This window comes from Capra hircus, chromosome 15 (assembly GCF_001704415.2).
Source record: "Capra hircus breed San Clemente chromosome 15, ASM170441v1, whole genome shotgun sequence".
In the NCBI taxonomy this organism is placed as follows: domain Eukaryota; kingdom Metazoa; phylum Chordata; class Mammalia; order Artiodactyla; family Bovidae; genus Capra; species Capra hircus.
Genome location: NC_030822.1, coordinates 64,833,106 through 64,849,038, shown reverse-complemented (window position 1 = coordinate 64,849,038; position 15,933 = coordinate 64,833,106). Strand labels below are relative to the sequence as shown.

Sequence of the window (15,933 nt, the reverse complement as noted above, 5' to 3'; positions counted from 1 at the left end):
TAATTTTCTCACTTTCTTCAATTTAAGTCTGAATTTTGCAATAAGGAGTTTATGATCTCAGCCACAGTCAGCTCCTGGTCTTGTTTTTGCTGACTGTATAGAGAATATAATCTATACTATCTTCAGCTGCAAAGAATATAATCAATTTGAGTTTGGTATTGACCATCTGGTGACATTCATGTGTACAGTCTTCTCTTGTGTTGTTGGAAGAGGGGATACGTTGCTATGACCAATACATTCTCATGGCAAAACTCTGTTAGCCTTTGCCCTGCTTCATTTTGTATTCCAAGGACAAACTTGCCTGTTACTCCAGGTATCTCTTGACTTCCTACTTTTGCATTCCAGTTCCCTATGATGAAACGGACATCTTTCTTTGATGTTAGTTCTAGAAGGTCTTGTAGGTCATCATGGAACCATTCAACTTCAGCTTCTTTGGTATCACTGATTGGGGCATAGATTTAGATTACTGTGATATTGAATGGTTTGCCTTGGAAAGAAACAGAGATCATTCTGTCATTTTTGAGACTGCACCCAAATACTGCATTTCAGACTCTTTTGTTGACTATGAAGTCTACTCCATTTCTTCTAAGGGATTCTTGCCCATAGTAGAAGATATAATGGTCATCTAAAATTAAATTCACCCATTCTGGTTCATTTTAGTTCACTGATTCCTAAAAAATTGATGTTCAGTCTTGCCATCTTCTGTTTCACCACTTCCAATTTACCTTGATTCATGAATCTAACATTCCAGGTTCCCAAGTAATATTGTCCTTTACAGCAATATTTTTCTTTCTATCACCAGTCACATCACAACTGGGTGTAATTTTCACTTTGGCTCAGCCTCTTCATTCTTTTTGAATCTATTTCTCCACTCTTCTCCAGTATCATATTGGCCACCTACTGACCTAGGGATTTCATCTCTCAGTGTCATATCTTTTTGCTTTTTCATACTGTTCATGGCGTTCTCAAGGTAAGAATACTGAAGTGGTTTGCCATTCCCATTCTCCCTCCTATGGACCATGTGTTGTCAGAAATTTCCATCATGACCCATGCATCTTGGGTGGCCCTACATGGCATGGCTCATAGTTTCATTGAATTAGATAAGGCTGTGATATATGTGGTCAGTTTGGTTAGTTTTCTGTGTTTGTGGTTTCCTTTCTGTTTGCCCTCTGATGGGTGAGGATAAGAGGCTTGTGGAAGCTTCCTGATGGGAGGGACTGGCTGTGGGGGAATCTGGGTCTTGCTCTGATGGGCAGGGCCATGCTCAGTAAATCTGTAATCCAATTTTCTGTTGATGGGTAACTCCCTGTAGTTCCCTCCCTGAGGTCAAACTGTGGTAGGTGTAATGGCAGTGATGGCTACCTCCTTCAAGGTCTTATGCCAGCACACCATCCACAGCTCCCAGGACTGTTGTATTCAGTGCCCCTGACCCTGCAGCAGGCCACTGTCCACCCACACCTCCACTGGAGACTCCTGGACACTCACAGGCAAGTCTGGCTCAGTCTCTTGTGGGGTCACTGCTCCTTTCTCCTGGGTCCTGGTGGGCACAAAGTTTTGTTTGTGCCCTCCAAGAGTCTGTTTCCCCAGTTCTGCGGAAGTTCTATAATCAAATCCCACTGGTCTTCAACATCAAATTCCCTAGGGGTCTCAGTCCCTTTGCCGGATCCCCAGGTTGAGGAAACTTTTGTGGGCCCCAGAATTTTGCAACAGTGCAACTTCTTTGGTGTAATTGTTCTCCAGTTTGTGGGTCATCTGCTTGGTGGCCCTTTGGTGGGGCTAATGGCGACCTCCTCCAAGAGGATTTATGCCACACGCAGCACCTCCCAGGTCTACTGCAGCCAGAGCCACTGTCCTATCAAACTTGTTAGTGGGACACTTATGGGAGACATAAAAAGTGTGGCATCAGGCTGAGATTTCTGAACTGAGCAACTAAAAAAAATGGTGTTTCCCTTTACTTAAGCGGTGAAGACTGAAAGAAGAGCAAAATTTTTGTTGTCTTCTCACTTGTAAATCACAGCACACATGTATAGATTTAATGTAGCAAACATGGATACTGCATGGAGAATTCCTGAGCATTTGAAGAGAATCTCAAAGTCAGAAGCTGCATTAAAAATCATCTAGCTTTAAAAATTTTTTACTTTGACCCAAAAGAAATAAATTTTACATCTTGACCCAGCACAGACAAGTATGAAAATATACATACAAACACACACACACACAACACACTTACACACACACACATCACTGAAAGAAAAGTTTCATGCAACAAACATCCCTATTATGTATGATGGACTCTGGAGTTTTGTTTTGAATTCTGGTAGTTTCCCACCAGGTTGATTTTACAACCCCTAGCTTGAAAAACACTGATGCAACTCAACTCTTTTAGTGTCAGATGAGGAAACAAAGATCCAGAGAGAGTAATTGATTTATAAAAAGTCCCCCAAACTTAGTGGCAATGCCGGGATCAGAACACAAGTCTCTTAACTCTTGGTTAATAAACAACAGAGTATTCTCCTTTCCAGCATTTTCCATATTTTCTCAGCAGAATGCCCTGAGTAGCAGCTTAAGTTTTCTTAAATTAAATTTTCCCTATTATCTGCCTTATTTTCTAAGCTTAAATGTCTACAAATACAAACATAACAATGTATTTTATTAAAGTATTAAATTATTTTTACTCAGCTTACATAATTCAAATGTATTTTAAAGTTATCCATGAATTATTCAAAGACAAATTTTAGCAATCATGAAATAAATCAATTCTAATTCATTATGAACCTCATCGTGTTGTATGCACACTGCATATGTTTAAAAGTTCAGGTTCATGATAATTATGGCTGACAATTAATTTTCACTCAATGAGCATTTATAGAGTACTACTATGTGCTAGCTCTGTGTGTGCTGGGGAAATAGCAAAAAATTAAGGAGTCCCTCTGGCCTTAAGGAACTTACAATCTAGCAAGAAATAGTCAAACTATAGCCATGATTCAATGAGATATTTTATAGAAGATATAAGAGATATTGTATAAGCACAGAATACTCTCTGCTTACCTGCTTTAGTAACACAGATGAGAAACAAATTGATTCCCTTTGAAGGGCATAGATGGTTTAGAAAGACTACAAATGAGCCTTGGAAGATAAATAGAAATTTGCTAATCATATTTTCATCTGGTAAAAAAGATATAAGGAAAGGGAGAACAGCAGGGGGGGAAAAGCTAGTATAATACAAATTGCATGTCATGTAGAGGAATTACTGATTACATTACAGACATCACATTATTGTTGGTCATACATGATGCTATTAGGTATTTAGATTTTACCCTAGGATGAATAAGTCATTCAGTTCAGTTCAGTCACTCAGTCATGTCCGACTCTTTGCAACCCCTTGTATCACAGCACGCCAGGCCTCCCTGTCCATCACCAACTCCCAGAGTTAGTCACTCAGACTCACGTCCATAGAGTCAGTGATGCCATCCAGCCATCTCATCCTCTGTCGTCCCCTTCTCCTCCTGCCCCCAATCCCTCCCAGCATCACAGTCTTTTCCAATGAGTCAACTCTTCCCATCAGGTGGCCAAAGTGCTGGAGTTTCAGCTTTAGCATCATTCCTTCCAAAGAAATCCCAGGGCTGATCTTCAGAATGGACTGGTTGGATCTCCTTGCAGTCCAAGGGACCCTCAAGAGTCTTCTCCAACACCACAGTTCAAAAACATCAATTCTTCCATGCTCAGCTTTCTTTATAGTTCAACTCTCACATCCATACATGACTACTGGAAAAACCATAGCTTTGACAATACAGACCTTTGTCAACAAAGTAATGTTTCTGCTTTTTAATACACTGTGTAGGTTTGGCATAGCTTTTCTTCCAAGGAGCAAGTGTCTTTTAATTTCATGGCTGCAGTCACCATCCACAGGGATTTTGGAGCCCAAGAAAATAAAGTTTGTCACTATTTCCATCGTTTCCCCATCTATTTGCAATGAGGTAATGGGACCCAGTGCCATGATCTTCGTTTCTTGAAAGTTGAGTTTTAAGCCAGTTTTCCACTCTCCTCTTTCACCTTCATCAAGAGCTCTTTAGTTTCTCTTCACTTTCTGCCATAAGGGTGGTATCATCTGCATATCTGAGGTTATTGATATTTCTCCTGGCAATCTTGATTCCAGCTTGTGATTTATCCAGCCCAGCATTTTAAACCATTCCTTTTGTGTTATTTTAAGCCACTCCTTTTGTGGTATTCTTTTACTTCAGGCCTAGGAAACTAATAGAGATGCCTTTGAGCAGTGTAGCCTAAAGTGATAAGAGAATGAAATGAACAGACAGTGATAGTGGGGAGTTCAGAAATGTCATAAATCTATACGATACTGTTGAAGTAAAAGTAACAAGACTTAATGATTGGCAGAATACAACAAAGAAGAGTGAAGATTCCAAGATAGATGAAGTTTCTATTCTATCTTAATCAATTAAATGTAGTGTCTAAATCCTTAGTGTCCTCATTAGATCTCTCCTGAGGTTGAGGACCTTATAAAAAGTCCCATGCTTTTCCTCTGGCTTGTGGTATCTAACCAAGCCATATTCTGATATCTCATGCAAACCTTTCTTTGGGATGGATTCCCCAGTTTTCACTCTGGTAGCTTACAGCTATATCTGCTCCTTCTACCCATTTTTTCCTAAGGCCTGCCTAAATTCCTTTCTGTTTTACTTTTGTTCTGGATACTATCTATCAGATTATTAGCTAATAATTAGCTCTACATTCTGCCACCTTTAGACCAATTTCATCTCTCCCCTTTATGCAACACAAACTCCCAGCCTCCCAATCCAGTACCAAAAACTTTCATGTGTCTAAGGAGCTAGGGTAGATACTAACACCATTAACCAAATTGTAATACACAGCAAAAGAAAACAGCAGGAAAGCCACTGAATTCATCTTCGTCAGCAAATATGGAAAACTCAGCAATGGCCATAGGACTGGAAAAGGTTGGTTTTCATCCAAATCCCAAACAAGGGCAATGACAAAGAATGTTCAAACTACCGCACAATTGCCCTCATTTCACATGTTAGCAAAGTAATGCTCAAAATTCTCCAAGCCAGGTTTCAACAGTACATGAACCAAGAACTTCCAGATGTTCAAGCTGGATTTAGAAAAGGCAGAGGGACCAGAGATCAAATTGCCAACATCCACTGGATCACAGAAAAAGCAAGAGAATTCCAAAAACACATCTACTTCTGCTTCACTGACTACACTAAAGCCTTTGACTGTGTGGATCACAACAAATTATAGAAAATTCTTCAAGAGATGGGAACACCAGACCACCTTACCTGCCTTTTGAGAAATCTGTATGCAGGTCAAGAAGCAACAGTTAGAACTTGACATGGAATAACAGACTGGTTCAAAATTGGGAATAGAGTACGTCAAGACTGTATATTGTCACCCAGCTTATTTAAATTATATGCAGAGTACATCATGAGAAATGCCAGTCTGGAGGAAGCACAAGCTGGAATCAAGATTGCCAGGAGAAATATCAATAACCTCAGATATGCAGATGACACCACCCTTATGGCAGAAAGTGAAGAACTAAAGAGCCTCTTAATGAAAGTGAAAGGGGAGAGTGAAAATGCTGGCTCAAAACTCAACATTCAAATAAGTAAGATCATGGCATCTGGTCCCATCAATTCATGGGAAATAGATGGGCAAAAAATGGAAACAGTGATAGACTTTATTTTCTTGGGCTTCAAAATCACTACAGATGGTGGCTGAAGCCATGAAATTAAAAGATGTTTGCTCCTTGGAAGAAAAGTTATGATTAATCTGGACAGTGTATTAAAGAGCAGAGACATTACTTTGCCGACAATGGTCCATCTAGTGAAAGCTATGGTTTTTCCAGTAGTCATGTATAGATGTGAGAGCTGGACCATAAAGAAAGCTGAGTGCCAAAGAATTAATACTTTTGAACTGTGGTGTTGGAGAGGATTCTTGAGAGTCCCTTGGACTGCAAGGAGATCAATCCAGTCAACCTTGTTTTGACTGCAAAGGAAATCAATCCTGAATATTCATTAGAAGGACAAATGCTAAAGTTGAAGCTCCAATACTTTGGCCACCTTATGTGAAGAGCTGACTCATTGGAAAAGACCCTGATGCTGGAAAAAATTGAAGGCAGGAGGAGAAGGAGACAACAGAGGATGAGATGGTTGGATGGCATCACTGAGTCAATGGACAAACTCCAGGAGATGGTGATGGACAGGGAAGCATGGTGAGCTGCAGTCCATGGGTTTGCAAAGAGTCAGATATGACTGAGCAACTGAACAGCAACAACAACAGTACTCTGTAATGGCCTATATGGGAAAACAATATTTTAAAAAATAGTGGATACATGTATATATCTATTATAAATATATACATATATATGTATAACTGATTCACTTTGCTGTACACCTGATACTAATACAACATTGTAAATCAACTATACTCCAATAAAAATTTAAAAAAAAATTTTTTTTAGCTACTGAGTTCATTATTGGACATTATAGAGAATATATTTTGACACAAAAGGAAGGCACTGACCCATCCTTTCTCCAGGACTGCTAAAGTGATTGACCTGCTGCATATTCCTCTTCCCCTGACCATATCTCTTTGGTATGAACACGTATTCTGAACTGGGTCAACCAGACTGTCTCTAAAGAAAAATGGAAATTGGTTTCCATATGTGTCTAAATATATATCTTGGAAACTGAAGCAACTACAGTCTTCCATATGGACTAAGTAGCAGGGAAAGCTGATTTGCAGGGAGATAAGGATTAAGCAGATGTCAGACAGAAAGAAATATAAGAGAGACGGGGACACATGCTGCCTGGGTTCTTCAGATCTTTCCCTTTCCCGGTTCCAACCCCTTCCTGATAACAGCTGCACACCGGACTGTGGACTCTGTGAAAATACCTCTGTACTCTTGTGATAAGCACACTTATCTTTTTATATTACCCTAACTAAAACTTCCAAGGCCAAATTTGCCTGTTACTCCAGGTGTTTCTCGACTAATAGCGTTTTGCCAAGAAAATGCAAACACTCTCTTCCAACAACACAAGAGAAGACTCTACACATGGACATCACCAGATGGTCAACACCAAAATCAGACTGATTATATTCTTTGCAGCCAAAGATGGAGAAGCTCTATACAGTCAGCAAAAACAAGCCCAGGAGCTGACTGTGGCTCAGATCATAAACTCCTTATTATCAAATTCAGACTGAAATTGAAGAAAGTAGGGAAAACCGCTAGACCATTGGGTATGACCTAAATCAAATCCCTTATGATTATACAGTGGAAGTGAGAAATAGATTTAAGGGCCTAGATCTGATAGATAGAGTGCCTGATGAACTATGGAGTGAGGTTCGTGACATTGTACAGGAGACAGGTATTAAGAACATCCCCATGGAAGAGAAATGCAAAAAAGCAAAATGGCTGTCTGGGGAAGCCTTACAAATAGCTGTGAAAAGAAGAGAAGCGAAAAGCAAATGAGAAAAGGAAAGATATAAGCATCTGAATGCAGAGTTCCAAAGAATAGCAAGAAGGGATAAGAAAGCCTTCCGCAGCGATCAGTGCAAAGAAATAGAAAAGAACAGAATGGGACAGACTAGAGATCTCTTCAAGAAAATTAGAGATACCAAGGGAACATTTCATGCAAAGATGGGCTCGATAAAGGACAGAAATGGTATGGACCTAACAGAAGCAGAAGATATTAAGAAGAGGTGGCAAGAATACACAGAAGAACTGTACAAAACACATCTTCATGACCAAGATAATCACGATGGTGTGATCACTCACCTAGAGCCAGACATCCTGGAATGTGAAGTCAACTGGGCCTTAGAGAGCATCACTACAAACAAAGCTAGTGGAGGTGATGGAATTCGAGTTGAGCTGTTTTGAATCCTGAAAGATGATGGTGTGAAAGTGCTGCACTCAGTATGCCAGCAAATTTGGAAAACTCAGCAGTGGCCACTGGACTGGAAAAGGTGAGTTTTCATTCCAATCCCAAAGAAAGGCAATGCCAAAGAATGTTCAAACTAACGCACAATTGCACTCATCTTACATGCTAGTAAAGTAATGCTCAAAATTCTCCAAGCCAGGCTTCAACAATATGTGAACCGTGAACTTCCTGATGCTCAAGCTGGTTTTAGAAAAGGCAGAGGAATCAGAGTTCAAATTGCCAACATCTGCTGGATCATGGAAAAAGCAAGAGAGTTCCAGAAAAACATCTATTTCTGGTTTACTGACTATGCCAAAGCCTTTGACTGTGTGGATCACAATAAACTGTGGAAAATTCTGAGAGAGATGGGAATACCAGACCACTTGACCTGCCTCTTGAGAAACCTATATGCAGGTCAGGAAGCAACAGTTAGAACTGCACATGGAACAACAGACTGGTTCCAAATAGGAAAAGGAGTACGCCAAGGCTGTATATTGTCACCCTGCTTATTTAACTTATATGCAGAGTACATCATGAGAAACGCTGGACTGGAAGAAACACAAGCTGGAATCAAGATTGCCAGGAGAAATACCAATAACCTCAGATATGCAGATGACACCACCCTTATGGCAGAAAGTGAAGAGGAACTAAAAAGCCTCTTGATGAAAGTGAAAGAGGAGAGTGAAAAAGTTGGCTTAAAGCTCAACATTCAGAAAACCAAGATCATGGCATCTGGTCCCATCACTTCATGGCAAATAGATGGGGAAACAGTGGAAATAGTGTTAGACTTTATTTTGGGGGGGGCTCCAAAATCACTGCAGACGGTGACTGCAGCCATGAAATTAAAAGACGCTTACTCCTTGGAAGGAAAGTTATGACCAACCTAGATGGCATATTCAAAAGCAGAGACATTACTTTGCCAACTAAGGTCCGTCTAGTCAAGGCTACGGTTTTTCCTGTGGTCATGTATGGATGTGAGAGTTGGACTGTGAAGAAGGCTGAGCGCCGAAGAATTGATGCTTTTGAACTGTGGTGTTGGAGAAGACTCTTGTGGGTCCCTTGGACTGCAAGGAGATCCAACCAGTCCATTCTGAAGGAGATCAGCCCTGGGATTTCTTTGGAAATGATGCTAAAGCTGAAACTCCAGTACTTTGGCCACCTCATGCGTAGAGTTGACTCATTGGAAAAGACTGTGATGCTGGGAGGGGTTGGGGGCAGGAGGAGAAGGGGACGACAGAGGATGAGATGGCTGGATGGCATCACTGACTCGATGGACGTGAATCTAAGTGAATTCCGGGAGTTGGTGATGGACAGGGAGGCCTGGCATGCTGCAATTCATGGGGTTGCAGAGTCAGACACGACTGAGCGACTGAACTGAACTGAACTAAAACGTTTTTCAAAGAATCCTAACCAACACAGAGTGAACTGTGAAATGTCAATATAACATCTTAGAGGAGAGGTAGTTTGAAATATGAATCTGAATACAGAGTAAGGGTTGGGGGAGGACATATGATTTTGGTAAGGGAGTAACTGAAGTCACTAGATTAGATTAAGTCATGAGTAACAGCCTAAAGTGAAGGAAAACAGGGGAAAAGGGTAAAGGAAAGACAGACCTCTTATGAACTTTAATATGTAATATATGGTTCAAAGGAACAAGAAACTAAGAGAGAATGCTTCTGTAGAAACCAAGAAATAAAAGTATTTAGGCTATACTTATGGCTTTCCTTGGTGGCTCAGAGGTTAAAGCGTCTGCCTCCAATGCGGGAAACCCGGGTTCGATCCCTGGGTTGGGAAGATCCCCTGGAGAAGGAAATGGCAACCCACTCCAGTATTCTTGCCTGGAGAATCCTATGGATGGAGGAGCTTGGTAGGCTGCAGTCCATGGGGTTGCAAAGAGTCGCACATGACTGGATGACTTCACTTTCACTTTCATAGAAAATTCAATCACCACTGGCTTAAACAGGTACTGATTAATTTATCTCAAACAAGAAGATGTCCACAACTGGTACCACAGATCAACAAGCCCATCAGGCTCTCGGGTTGTTCCTCTCTCTCCTACCACCATCTGAAGCACCTAGCCTTCACCTCTACGGTCACACATGGCTGTTACATCTTCCAGGTAGGAAGGAAAAAGAAAGGCAACAAAGTGATGGCCAGTAAGGGTTTTGTTATCAGGAAAACAAAAGCTTTATGTCTCACTGATTACACCTCTGTCATTTGGCCACCCCTAACTGGAGAAAGACTAGAAGAAAGAAGACTATGGTTTTAAGAGTTGAGTCAGCCAATTAGCTTTCAGCCAAAGAGTTTAATCAACAAAAACTACAGAGGGGTCAAGAATAACTAAAGACAAACGATGGGGTTGTTACCAAAAGGGTGTGGTGGGGTGGGGAGGCATCAGGTCTGGCTGCTCAATGCTCAAAAGCCAAGAAATAGGCCAGCTTGGTGGAAAGGAAAGTTTGCTTTATTTCAGACGCTGGCAACTGGACTGGTGGAAGGTGGTGGACACATCTGTCCAAAGGTTGACTATCCTCCCCACTCCCGACAAGTAGTGGGTGAGAGCTTTTATAGAGAGATAAGTGTCTAAGGCAGAAACAGCACAGTCATCTCTAACAGTTATCTTCAAATCGGTCATCAGTGGTCTGACTAGCATCATCTTGGTTGTTTTAGATACAGTTAATCTTTAGTTCCAGGTTCATTTGTTCCCATTTCTTTGCGACCAGTTCTTGGAATTGTGGCAGGTCATGTCCTGGGTACAGGCTGGTCATCATGTAGCTAACTTCTCCATCTGGAGAAGTATCTATAAGACAGCTCACAGGATATGGCTCATAATATTATCTATAGCCCTTGAGAAAGAGCTAAAAGTCCTTGACTATGCTTAATGACTACATTATTATTATTTAGTTTCCTTTGTTTTCCTTTGTTTCAGCATTTCTCACTTCTCTGATTAAACTTATTCCTTGGCTAAAGTTTTCCACAGACAACAGGCAGGCAGAGGACTTGATGCGGCAGGCACAAGGACCACAGAGTCCTGCTCCATTTCAGGGTGAGGAGGATTTGGTAGTTGGAAAGTCCTTGGCAACCTTATCAAAAGCAACGGCCAGGTACATATTGGTCATGGAGAGGGCTGGAGACTAACTGGTGGCTGAGAAATGGGAATAGATAGTTCTTTTTTAACATTTGAAAAGGAGAAAAATGAACACAGCAAAAATCTAAAGAAAAGACAATAGAAAGATATTTTGCTTGGTTTCAGGATTGTGATTGCTCAGATGGTAAAGCGTCTGTCTACAGTGTGAGAGACCTGGGTTCGATCCCTGGTTTGGGAAGATTCCCTGGAGAGGGAAATGGCAACCCACTCCAGTCCTCTTGCCTTGAAAATCCCATGGACAGAGGAGCTTGGTGCAGGTTACTGTCCATGGGGTCGCAAAGCGTGGGGCACGACTGAGCGACTTCACTTTGGAAGTACAAACAATTGGAAAGGGGGAAGATTTGAGGGATAAATGGCATGAAATAAAGACTACTTTCAAAACGAAAGTTTTAAAAAGAGGATTAAACATATCCTTGAAAACAAAACTTATTCCTCCTAAATAAGAAAAGAAGTAAAGCTGAATAACAAAAGTATAAGTTTGGATGTGGACAAGAAAAAAGTTGAATTGTTAAAATTCTATTTTAACAAAAATTCACTTTAAAACTGCTTAACTTTTAAAAGAATTCATTATTAACCAGTTTGAAGAAAGGCATGAGAATCTCGCCAGAATTCAGGTGTGCTTTATTTACTCAGATTCCTGACCAGAAACAAGCTAAGCAGAGACCACTATGGGATTTTTTCCGACATACAGAACAGAGACTGAGAATAGGAGCTTTTATGAACATCTCACCGTTTCATTTTCTTTCCTTCTCTCCTTCCCCAAACTAAAGGGCCCTAGAGACGATGGAGGCGATTGGCATTTTTCTCATTCTTCCGTAGTAATGAAAGCAGTGAGGAAGAGACGGCGGTGGCATGAGCAATGGCCAAAGTCCTTGCTTGAAGCATCCAGAACTTGCTCTGCAAATTTATTTCAACTTTGCTCTCAACTCCTTCATCTTAGAACACCTGGGAGGTGGCAGTCAACAAGGATGGAGAGCAGAAAGCCGCGAAAAGATATCTGGTTCAGCAACAGTGGTCACAGAGCTGGTCAAACCCGATGAAGGTGGAAACCACACTTTCAAAAATCAGAGCCGGAATCTGACGAGCCCGTCCTGACGCCCGTAAAAGAAAATGATTTTCACTTTTCATTGGCTGACCCTCCCAGAGTTGAGACCTTTTTTCATTTTCATTGGTCATTGCCTCTGTCACGTCCTTTCACCACACCCAAAGCGCCCAGTGAGCTTTGGGGAAAACTGATTTACAGAGGTCGGGGGCGGGAGTTCTCAAGCAGCTAGACTATTCCGCGCCCCCCGCCCCCGCCCGCCCCGCCGCTTCCTCCTCACGGCCCTGCCCCGCCCCCTGGCCTGAAGCCACGCCCCTTCCCCGACCGGGCCCCGCCTCTCCCTCCAGAGAGGGCGGGGACCTGGTGGCGGCCGCAGCCGCAGGAATATGCTGGAAGCCGACTGGCGGGCGCTGGGGAGGTGCTGAACGGACAGTTCCCGCCGCTTTATTTGCCCGGCGGCGGGTAGGAGGGTGGGGCGGCCTTAGAGTCCGCTGGGCACGTGAGCGATGGAGACCATCTGGATCTACCAGTTCCGCCTAATCGTCATCGGGGACTCCACCGTGGGAAAGTCATGCCTCCTGCACCGCTTCACTCAGGGCCGCTTTCCTGGTCTGCGCTCCCCCGCCTGCGACCCCACCGTCGGCGTGGACTTCTTCTCCCGCCTGCTGGAGATCGAGCCCGGCAAGAGGATAAAGCTGCAGCTCTGGGACACGGCGGGACAGGAGCGGTTCAGGTAGGACCCCGGGCGCTGGGACCCTCCCCAGGGACCGCGCCGCCCCCTCCGTCCTCCTGGGGCCCCCTCCCTAAGCGTTGGCCGCACCGGCCCGAGTCGGGAGCAGCTCTGGCCCTTCCCTCTCGAAAGTGCAAACACTCCATTCTCGCTTCCCCTTTGCCCCTCCTCTTCCAGGGACGACTTCCTCCTCCGCAATTTCTCACTTCTTTCTTTGGCTCCTATTTCCTGCGCCCCCTTTCCGTTTTTCCTTTCCCGCCTGAACCCAGGTCACCCTCACCAGCTTCTCTTACCCAGCGCTCTGGCCCTGCTGGCATTTTAATCCCCAACTCTTTGGCTCTCCTGCTGCCTTCTCCCCAAACTCAGCGTCCCTCGCTGCGCACGCCCTGACCTGGCCACCCTTCTCCAAGCTCCGCTTTTCCTCCTCTGACCGAGCAGCCTCCCATCTATGCGGCCCCGGAGAACTGCATAGAAGGATTCCCAGATTCATGATTGATCCGTTTAGCTTCACAGCAAGCAGTGCTCCAGCCCAGATTACAGCATGAGCTCATTGGGCACCGTGCAGACGGAGATGAATGCGGTAATGGTCTGAACATCTCACAGCACCGAATGTGGTCATCAGAAATACAGGGCCAGGACCCGTGAGAGTGTGTCTTGCACAGCAACCAAGGACACAGACACAACTGAGGAGTTTTTGTTTCACTGTTATTGTTTTTTAAGGATTGAATTGTCTTTAGAAGTTTGTCATCACTGGTGCTTTGATGGAGAAAAGAGAGATGTACATACTGAGATTTGTTAGGAACTTTTCCTTTAATTTATTCATAATAGGTACTTAACGTTCCAGGGTGATAATAGATCAGAAAATACTTTTCTACATGGAGGAGGAATACAAATAAATAGTCTCATTCTACATGCTCATTGAAACCCTGAAGGATTTCACAAAAGTGACTGCCAAATAAAAACTAAATGTAAATTGTATGCATTTCCTAGATATTTAAGATGGAATCAGATATGAGGCACATTTAAAATTTTTAGGATTCAAGAACTTTTTTTTAGAGAAGGGTAAGGGATCTGATATACTGTAGTGTTTGGGACTCTTGCAAGGTTCTATTATCCAATGGGACTCATTAAAGCAAACATTTGGTAGTCTTCTGCTTTTGGAATCGGTACTTCTTAACCATACTTCCCAAACATGGCTCCCCCTCACCCCATCCAACACCCATTCTGAGTGAGATCAGCCTACTTCGCTGAGAAAAAGAGAAAAAGCCTCCTTTAAAATAATTTTTCAAACTTTAATTCCTTATCTGTAAGATGGAGTCATCATGATCTCTAACATTCATTACAGTTTTACCATTGTAAGGTTGACAGCAAATTCATTCACTTGTGATCTCAGTCAGAGATGAGCGTTAAGATATTTCATGGTCAGTAAAAAGCATTTACTATAGCTCTTGCTCTACCCTCTAAAGTGAAGTGAAGTTGCTCAGTCATGTCCGACTCTTAGTGACTCCATGGACTGTAGCCTGCCAGGCTCCTCCATCCATGGGATTTTCCAGGCAAGAATACTGGAGTGGGTTGCCATTTCCTTCTCCAGGGGATCTTCCTGACCCAGGGATCGAACCCAGATCTCCCACATTGCAGGCAGACTCCTTACCCTCTGAGCCACTAAAGTGAATATAGTAAAAACATGTTCTTTATACCTTAACTTCTATACCATAACTTTACACCTTAAACTTCTAGCAACTACTGATAATTAAGAAGTATAGGTAGTAAAATCTTCTTGAGTCTAAAACACTTTCCTTAAAAGTAACTTTTAAAAAAATTAATTTATTTATTTTGTGGTGTTGTGTTAGTTGCTCAGTCATGCCTGACTCTTTGCGACCCCATGAACTGCAGCCCTCCAGGCCCCTCTGTCCATGAGATTTTCCAGGCAAGGATACTGAAGTGGGTTGCTATTTCCTTCTTCAGGGGATCTTCCCAACCCAGGGATCAAACCCGGGTTTCCTGCACTGCAGGCAGATTCTTTACCAACTAAGCTACAAGGGAAGCCCCTAATTTATTTTATTTTAATTGGAGGCTAATTACTTTAGAATACTGTGGCAGTTTTTGCCATACATTGACATGAATCAGCCATGGATGCACATGTGTCCCCCATCCTGAACCTTCCTCTCACCTCCCTCCCCACCCCATCCCTATGGGTTGTCCCAGAGCATCAGCTTTGAGGGCCCTGCTTCATGCATCAGACTTGCACTGGTCATCTATTTCATATATGGTAATATACATGTTTCAGTGCTATTCTCTCAAATCATCTCACCCTCACCTCCTTCCACGTAGTGCAAAAGTCTGTTCTTTACATCTGTGTCTCTTTTGCTGCCTTCCACATAGGATTGTCATTACCGTCTAAATACCATATATATATGTTAATATACTGTATTGGTGTTTCTCTTTCCAACTTACTTCACTCTGTATAATAGGCTCCAGTTTCATCCGCCTCATTAGAACTAACTCAAATGTGTTCTTTTTTTATGAGTGAGTGAGTGAGTGAAGTCGCTCAGTTGTGTCCGACTCTTTGCGACCCCATGGACTGTAGCCTACCAGGCTTCTCCGTCCATGGGATTCTCCAGGCATAGCTGAGCAATATTCCATTGTATATATGTACCATAACTTCTTTATCCATTCATTTGCTGATGGACATCTACGTTGCTTCCATGTCTTATTTATTGTAAAGAGTGCTGCAATGAACGTTGGGGTACACATGTCTCTTTCAATTCTGGTTTCCTCAGTGTGTATGCCCAGTGGTGGGATTGCTGAGTCCTATGGCAGTTCTCGGAGAAGGCAATGGCAGCCCACTCCAGTATTCTTGCCTGGAAAATCCCATGGACAGAGGAGACTGGTGGGGTGCAGTCAATGGGGTCACGAAGAGTTGGATAAGACTGAGCGACTTCACTTTCACTTTTCACTTTCATGCATTGGAGAAGGAAATGGCAACCCACTCCAGTGTTCTTGCCTGGAGAATCCCAGGGATGGGGGAGCCTGGTGGGCTGTCATCTATGGGGTTGCACAGAGTTGG

At 42.8% G+C, this 15,933-nt stretch overlaps 1 protein-coding gene across 1 annotated transcript in view; it reads left to right on the top strand.

The window, feature by feature from the left end:
• RAB39A (RAB39A, member RAS oncogene family) overlaps positions 12,512 to 15,933 on the top strand; it is a 37,975-nt gene continuing 34,553 nt past the window's right edge. Inside the window, exon 1 of the mRNA XM_005689417.3 lies at positions 12,512 to 12,869. Within this exon, the coding sequence (XP_005689474.1) occupies positions 12,643 to 12,869 (227 nt within the window). The 5' untranslated portion in view covers positions 12,512 to 12,642. The remainder of the gene's footprint in view (positions 12,870 to 15,933) is intronic.